The following is an 8,791-nucleotide window of genomic DNA, read 5'->3' as shown; positions in this document are numbered from 1 at the left end:
TGCTTTCGGTGGGGAAGAGTGGAGTTGGGTAGGAAGAGGGAGGGGGAAGGAGAAGGAATCAGGGAGGGAGAAGAAATCAGGGAAGAAAGGAGGGAGGTGGCTGCCAGGTTGTTTCAGCAGTGGCAGGCCGGTGGTGGGCCATTTTCAGTCCAGCGATGAAGGGGGTGGTCGTACACATAGATTTTTTTTTAAGAAAATTATTTTGTTTGTTTTTTAATTTTTTGAGTTAACATCACAATCAGGTCCTCAATTCTAACTTTTTTCACTCTTTGGGTACTCAATTTATTTTTTTCACTCTTTGGGTACTCAAACCCATTTTCCGGCCAACTAACTCACCTTTAACTCACCCTTAACTATAGGTAATTAATTACTAATTAAATTTAATAAAAATAAAATGCAAAAATTATAATAATCTGTTTTCCACAAAAAAAAATAAAAAAAATGCCATTAATTTCAGTTTACAATAACAAAAAAAATGCCATAAAAATATCCTTCTTCACCAAAGAGAAAAGGATATCAGTAAGGGGGTACTAAATCACGTCCGATATTTACCGGGTAACGCCCGTATTTTTAAAAATACATACTAATATACCCTCCCTTAAATAACCCATCAAAACCTTTTTGTTTTAACTTTTACCTTTCTCTTTCTTCACCCTTTTCACCTACCCTTTCTTTTTCACCCAAAATTCAACCCCATATCAACCACCACCACCGGTTACCACCATAATCAGCCACCAAGGTTTTTGAATAAGATTTCCTACAGTTTCAACCCCATATCAACCACCACCACCATTCAACCCCATATCAACCACCACCACCGGTTACCACCAACTTCAGCGTTGACGGTTCAAGGGTACGCAGATGGCCGGAAATCAGAAAGGAAAAGGGATTGTCTCCGGCGAACAGGTTAGTGGTTTCGCTTTTTTTTTTTTTTTCCGTCAACTCCAAGGAACGCCTGGAGATCTGGATTCTCTAGGCTAGAAACGCCCGGAAATTCTGGATCTCCGACCGTAAGTTCGAAAATCCCAGACGAAACACGAACGCTTGGAATTTTCGAACATACGACCGGAGATCCTAAAATTCCAGGCGTTCGTAGCCTAGAGATTCTAAATCTCTGGGCGTTTTATTTATTTATTTATTTTAAACTATTTTTCATATGTGGTTGTTTTTGTTGTTGTTGTATCACTCGGTATATTGTTGTTGTTGTTATTGTTATTATATTGCTGTTGCTGTTATTGTTATTATATTGCTGTTGCTGTTATTGTTATTATTTTGCTGTTGCTGTTGTTATGATCCATTTCATAAATTGAGGCCAAACCCTAACAACTTTTTGCCATAAAATGCCAAAACAATGCTAAAAAAAGATGCAGCTTCAACTTGAGGCAAATAATGCTTCAATATATCTTGCTCTTTTCTTAAAGGATTAGTAGGATTTAATGTTCTTAACATTGAAGCATTAAAATTTGTATCATGTGGGTTATTTGATTCAAACATTTTTATTATTAATGTATAATTAGAAATATGCATAGGAGGAATATATTGTTGTTGTTGTTATTGTTATTATATTGCTGTTGCTGTAAAAAAAATGAGCAATTATAGTTTTACTGATAGTCAAAATGAGCTATTAGAATTTAGAACAACTTCAGTTTATACAAAAAAATGTATAATTAGAAATATGCATTGTTAAATGTGACATGCCTCAATAGCTGAGGGTCAAGTTATAGTCCTGATTCTTTACTGAAAGTAGTTGATACCAATATAGAAAAGCTCTGTTTTTAGAGGCACATTACTTGATTCATGATACTTTTGCCTTGGTCCCATATTGTTTTGTAAACTTGCATTTTTTTGGAGTCCCAAAATAATTGCACACTCGACTTTTCAAGTAATAGTCTCTTGCTTCTCTACTAATATTCCAACCCCAATTCATCATCTTGTGCCAAAGACAAAGGTGCAAAATAATGTGGGATGCAGGAAGTAATTATTTTAGTCAACAACAGTGTAAAAATGTCGAGTAGAAATAGAATAGATGGAATTTCAGATAGGGCGGAGGGGTTTGTGAATGTATTAGTGTGATGGTTCATGATATGGCATTGTAAAATTAAAACAGGAAGTTGATTCAATTTTGAAAGAGGGAGGAATGAATGCAATAAAATTGGAATGGATGCAATAAAATGTTGCCACAAGTGTTATTGTTGTTATTATTATTATTGTTTTGATGTTATATATTATTATTATTATTTTTATTATTATTATTCTAATTATTATTATTAGTATAATTATTATTATTATGAACTAAAATTAGACTTATTTTAATTTCCTTTTGCAAAAAATTAAGATTGAGGGTTCGGGAACACGACACGTTGTATCACGACGCTTGAACGCGTCAATTAGGAGGGAGAGAGACCGATATCGTTTTCAGCCTCGTACCGAGACGGGACTAGTCCCTAATGCTAATATGACGAGTTTGACCTCCGCAGCACAGAGTCATCATTCAAGGTCTCAGAGGGATGGGTCGGGTTTCGAGTCTGACCAGGAGGAGGGTGAGTCACTAGGTCCCGAGTACTCGTACATAGGAGAACAGGGTTTATCGGGCGATGACGATGACGATGAGGAGGAGGCTGATGACATTATTCATACGAATAGGGGTGCTGATGGAAGATTTGTAAGTACTCAGGAGACTAGTCGTAGTCGGACTCTGATACAGGACAGCTGGTTAGTGAGTACGCCGATGGCCGGTAGTCCAGAGGATGGTAGTGTTATTCCTAGCTATGGTGGTCATGTTGTAGCTGCAATTTGGGGTGGTGTGGAGCGAGGTGTTTTGAGATGTATGAGTAGGAGAAAGATGTGCACTGCACTAGATCAGCTGCAACAGTCGTTATTACCAGAGACATTAGCCCCGATAGATCAAAGCGGGCTATCACATCTTCCTGGTATTATGTATCAGCACCTCGACTGGCCCTTGATTTCAGCATTCATGGAGAGATGGCAGCCAGACACTAACAGCTTTCATTTGCCGTTCGGTGAGATGACTATCATGTTACATGACGTGTATCATATCCTTGGGATCCCTGTAGATGGTACTATGGTTTCTACTGTTATGGACCCCCTACAGTTACGACAGTATTGTTCGTTCATGATGGATTTGCCTGTCGAGGAGCTACGTAAACCCACTTACGCGCCTAGTGGCGCGCTTTCTTCGAGGGTCCTCGAGACGACCTTCAATGTTGAGAGGCCCCTTGAGATCTACGTGGTGTCCTTTTTGTGGATTTTACTAGGTTCATCACTCTTTGTGGACAAGAGTGGTAATAGACTTCATCCCTCCATCATCCATGAGCTTCAGCCTGTCGAGGGTACATTTGTCACTAGTTCCTACTCATGGGGCTCTGCTACTTTAGCGTATTTGTACCGTCAGTTGGGGCAGGCCTCACGGGCAGATTGTGATTCCATCTCTGGTTGTCTCACGCTTCTTCAAGCGTGGATTTATGAGTATTTTCCATACTTTCGCCCTCAGCAGGGCACTCTGACTAGGGAGCCTGGACGTCCACGTGCATTGTTATGGGATGTTGGTTCGCCACCGAAGAGCCCAGATCGGCTTTACGCTTTTCGTGCTCGACTTGACGTGTTGACTGACATTGAGGTAAATATGAAATTTATTATTTAGTTGTGATTTGTATCGCGTTACTCTTATGTGACTAATTTATTGTTTGATTATGCAGGTAAACTGGCTGCCTTACGGACCTGACCCTGCCAGTGTTGTTCCTACGACGTTGTTCTCGGGATTTTTACGGTATCGCAACATCATTGAGCCGTATATGCCTGATCGAGTTGTCAGACAGCTTGGGTTAGTACAAGGTATACCTAGGTACCCCATTAGGCCCGAGAAGGCCAAGAGACCGAAGAAGGTTAAGATGTATAGTGTTGAGTTCCCGACTGAGACGTCCATACACATATGGGAGAGCTTTATTCCATTTGCTGCGTATTGTCTACCAGTGGCTCGCTACACTAGACTCAGTCGCGGCAGTCCTACATGCACGGACGATTACATTCCATGGTTGGTCAGATACTTTCACCCTCGTGTGTCACCCCCTGACGTACCTCAGGGTCGCGGTCTTCACGAGAGGACCAATACTGATTATGTAAGTACATTTTCCTTTACCCTTGTATTTATTATCTAGTATTTCATTATTTGTATTGATTTTTTAAACATTTTATATTGTTTACAGTGGGTTGGACACTTCGTTGATTTCACACAGCGTGCACTAGCTGAGTCGCATGGGCCCATGTCCCGTGAGACTAAGGCCATGGCTACACTGGCCCTTCGTGTTTGGGATGTTATGCGTGGGTTATGATTTGAGTTACGCTAGACAATTTTATTCTTAGTTGAACAGATTAATTGTTAGTTGGACACTTTTATTATTTTGTTTATATGATTGTAATCGGACACTTTTAATATTTGTACGGACATTAGCACTTTACTTGTTAGTGTTTTTTTTATAATTATTTTTGGCATGCTAACTTATAATAATAATAATAATAATAATAATAATAATAATAATAATAATAATAATAATAATAATAATAATAATAATAATAATAATAATAATAATAATAATAATAATAATAATAATAATAATAAATAACTAAAACAAAAAAAAATCAAATTGCAAAAAAAAAAATAAATCAAAGTGCAGACAAAAAAATCAACGCATTACATCTATCAAGTTGCGACTAATCTTTCCCACAAACTAATTCTATGTTGGTATCGTTGCTCCCATCCAATAACGCTAGATTCACGAGCCCGATACCAAACATTTGCAATCGGGGGAATCGGATGGTTTTGGTCAAGCTGCAAAAGTATAAAATGAGACCCACCAACAGTTGCTATAACAAACTCTCGAGTTGGTGCAGTAGCATTGTCGGGGGCCCGCAACGGTAACACGGTGATGCACGGATAGTAGCTCGTTGGTGTTTTTCCAATGCCATAACAAATCACGGTTGCATTGTATAAGGTAGCAATTACGTACAAATCCTGAAAGGCTACCATCCAATGTCTTTCCCCACATGGGCCACCGCTCCAACGAATACGTTGTATCTCAAAATCCAAACCACCTGCCTCGTAATAAATCCTCCTGTATAAGTGCGGATAGCCAGTAATCTCATTAGCCATGAATTGTCGAGCTAACCTTCATTGCTCTTGATAACCCATGAAGAAGGCGGCAACACAACGAAAGCCGCAATTACCATCACCAATGACATCATTCCACCCGGTTATGTAAGGCAATATAGGTCCGGGAAGCAAGTGAGTGTACCTACATTGTTCGATGTTGAATCCATTTCCTCCTGAAAAAAATACACATTCGTTATGGGTAGAAAATAAATTAATATAAAATTCATAATTGGTAGAAAAATATATATAAAAAAAATATATATATACCGGATTCAGTTTGACGGTTTTGCCTTGAACTATGTTGGCCCGGCCTTCTCCCTCTATGACCGCTACTGTTACGCTCAACATTCTCAAAATGGCTACGGTTACGCCTAGTTGAATGATCCCGTGGACGACCTCGTGTTGAGTGATTCACTTCTGGCTCTTCAAGATCTGAATGATTCGGATGCATTTCATCTTCAATGATGCGAGAAACATTTCGAACTGTAACAGGGTCACTAGCCAAAACCTCGTCGACAAGTGAACGAAAATGTGCTGCTTCTTCTGTCGACTCGTCGACGAATTCCGGAATATCAACACCATCACCAATGACAAGGCTCTGCCAAAATGGATGAATTTGGCTGCAATACAACCCCTTCTTATCACGCATTGAATCATGAATCTGGCAAGAATATGGTATCCCATGGGTGATCCGTAGAGCACAACCGCAACGCTCATGCACCTCATAACTTAACCCTCTCATTCTTTCTATCTCATCGTAAAGAACAGACAAACAATGATGAGAAACCTTTTGATTCAGCCGTTGCAACGGCATGTGCCTGTACTTCTCACCTACTTTAGATCTACTAGCCTCTAAAGCGTTACGTATTCCAACAATCTGATTTCCAATCTGGCAATGTACTCGAGCCCATACCGTATCCAAAGAACCAGTTGATGATTCCATCCAACTCTTGACTGCCGAGTGCTGACTCTCAACCCTACATGTACAAACATTACCAAAGTGCAGAACTCTGTTCGTCCAACACGTCACAAATTTCTCTTTATGAGGGAGCCATGTAGTCTCAACGTATTCCACAACTTTCGGATACCGAGCCCAACTTGTTTTCAATCTCTGCAAGGCTAACTCATATTCCGGCTCAAATGTAGCATTCATGACTCGATTCCATCTACCATTTTTGAACTTTGCACCCACCGTCTTGTCCTTGAACAATCCAGTCACATAAGCTTCGACATCCTTATTAATGTGCCACCTACAAAGTAAATGCGTAGTGTGGGGAAACTCAGCTTTCAATGCTGCACAAAGTCCAAGCTCACGGTCAGTTAAGAACACTGATGGCTCCCGTTGGTATCCGATCAAATCCCTCAATCTCTGAAGCACCCATCGATAACTAGCCTGTGTCTCGTTTCTCATGAAGACATATCCAATAAGAAAATTTTGATTTGTCGGTGTAACCCCAACTATCTCAAAGAATGGCATGTCGTATCTGTTTGTCTTGTATGTAGAGTCCATACCAATCACGTACGAATATGTGCGTAACAAGTTGCACGTGATCGGATGCACCATGAATGCATGCTGTAAAACGCCGATGTCATCAACCATAACCCAGTAAATGTAGCGACTCTCTCTAGCCAAATGCAGAAATTGTTGAACCACTCCTCTTCCTTCAGACTCCTCCATTCTAATGTCACTTCTACAATTGTAGATATGCCTGATGTTTGGATGATCTTCAGGAAATTGCTCAATAATGGTTGCCATGATATTACGAGGCGCAACCTTTGACCTCGTTAAATTACGCACAACCTGTTTTGCACCTGCACTAATACCGCTGATTTATCGATGCCCTTCAGGATACACAATGAATGGATGATTATGGGTGCCGGTTACATCATTTTTAGCACGGATCCTCCAACCATCGGTGCTTCTCTCATAATAAATCTTGATGTAGAAAGGACACCCAACGGACTTATTTTTAGTGTCCTTACGAATCACATTCTCCAAATCTCTTGGCCTTTTCTTTTGACTGCGATCGCAAGCCAAATATCGATACGGCCGACCATCGGTGGTTTTTTTGTACGACGATGAGACGAATAAAAATCCGATTGTTCGCGAAATATCTTTCGCCCATTCAACATCAACATCAAAAGTAGGAAACACAGTGTCGGTTTGAAAATGGCCACTGTAATTCACACCATCACCGCCATTTTCTAATTCTGAATCCTATAACCACAAAACAAACTACTTAAGAACCCATGAAATCATATACGGAGTAATAATAATGATATAATAATATTTAAATAACATAATAATAATAAAATCAAAACAGATAGGAAACGCCTGAAAAATTTGAATGTACCACGGAAGAAACGCCTAATATTTTAGAATCTTCCACGGTACATTCTAAAATTTCAGGCGTTCCTACCATTGTTCGTCTGATAATTTAGTATGTCCCATGGATAAGACTACATTTCTAAGCGTTTCTTATATGAAGCCAGAGGAACGCCTGAAATTTTAGAATCTACCTTGGAACATTCTAAAATTTCAGGCGAACAAAGGTAGGAACGCCTGAAATTTTAGAATGTTCCTAGGTAGATTCTAAAATATCAGGCGTTCCTCTGGCAATTACGAAAATAAAAAAAAAAGGTCTAAAAATTCACCGATTCCGTACGCACAGGTGACCTCTCCGGCGGCGACTGCAATTCCGTAAACTCGTCCATTCACCCCTTGTGCAAATTGTTGTTGACAAAAGTTTTTTCTTTAAAAAAAAAAATTTCAAGTCGTGGATGGTGGATGGCGGCTGGTGGTGATGGTTGTTTGGTGGCCGGTGGGGTGAAAATAAAATAGGGTAAATTTATAAGGGGTAGAAGTAAATTAGGGTAATAGTAAATTAGGGTAAAATTAAAAGGGGGCATGTTTGTAAGATCGTGTTAAAATACGGACGTTACCTGGTAAATACCGGACGCGATTTAGCAATTCACGGCAAAATTCAGATCAAGAACTCCCCCCCCCCCCAAAAAAAAAAATCAGAACAAGAATTCCAGAAAATCAGTCCATCTTTCTCAAGAACAGTTATCCTCCTTCTGCATTATGTTTTGGACACCTGCAAAGAGCAAAGTGAAATTAGGAAATCTAATAAATAAAACAAATCATGTTATAATTTTTATACCATTGAAAAAAAAAGGGAAAACCAGATTAAACTGACCATAATCTGAAGTTAGATACTTCAAATTGACTACCAAAACAACTAAATTTGCAACATTCACCCATAAAATTTTTGAGCAACACTTCCCCTATTTTGCGACACACATAATCATTTTGATCAAACCCTAGCGCAATTTCTACAACAATTATCCACAATTCAACACCATCAATCACAAAGAGCAGCAATATACTACATTATAAGCACAAATTATTTGAAAAAACAACAACAAATCACCATCGCAATGTCGTTTTCAACCCAAAAACCATAAACCTTAATTCGCTAAATTACACTATTCAAACACCAAAAAAATCAAAATAAAGAACAAAACAACAAATAGATTATTGTAGATCATACATACCTCAATAAATGGCTACGATTATGGTCTTTTTCCCCAAATTTGGCTACAATTCAAGCCCTTTTCCTC

At 39.1% G+C, this 8,791-nt stretch overlaps 2 protein-coding genes across 2 annotated transcripts; one reads left to right on the top strand and one right to left on the bottom strand.

The window, feature by feature from the left end:
* The first annotated feature begins 2,455 nt into the window (after nucleotides 1-2,455).
* Nucleotides 2,456-4,349, top strand: LOC145636752 (protein MAINTENANCE OF MERISTEMS-like). Its single transcript, XM_081688307.1, has 3 exons — nucleotides 2,456-3,637; nucleotides 3,717-4,136; nucleotides 4,224-4,349. The coding sequence occupies exons 1-3, from the start codon at nucleotides 2,456-2,458 to the stop codon at nucleotides 4,347-4,349; spliced, it is 1,728 nt and encodes a 575-aa protein (XP_081544433.1).
* Nucleotides 4,350-5,185: 836 nt separating this feature from the next.
* LOC145636751 (PKS-NRPS hybrid synthetase cheA-like) lies at nucleotides 5,186-6,923 on the bottom strand. The gene is made up of 2 exons (XM_081688306.1): nucleotides 5,435-6,923; nucleotides 5,186-5,340 (listed from the first exon to the last, which is right to left on the bottom strand). Exons 1-2 carry the CDS (start codon nucleotides 6,921-6,923, stop codon nucleotides 5,186-5,188), a joined length of 1,644 nt encoding a protein of 547 aa, XP_081544432.1.
* Nucleotides 6,924-8,791: the final 1,868 nt, after the last annotated feature.

This window comes from Chenopodium album, chromosome 6, assembly GCF_948465745.1.
Source record: "Chenopodium album chromosome 6, dcCheAlbu1.1, whole genome shotgun sequence".
NCBI classification, from domain to species: Eukaryota; Viridiplantae; Streptophyta; class Magnoliopsida; order Caryophyllales; family Amaranthaceae; genus Chenopodium; species Chenopodium album.
The sequence above is the reverse complement of the archived record's forward strand: the minus strand, read 5'-3'. Positions and strand labels throughout refer to the sequence as shown.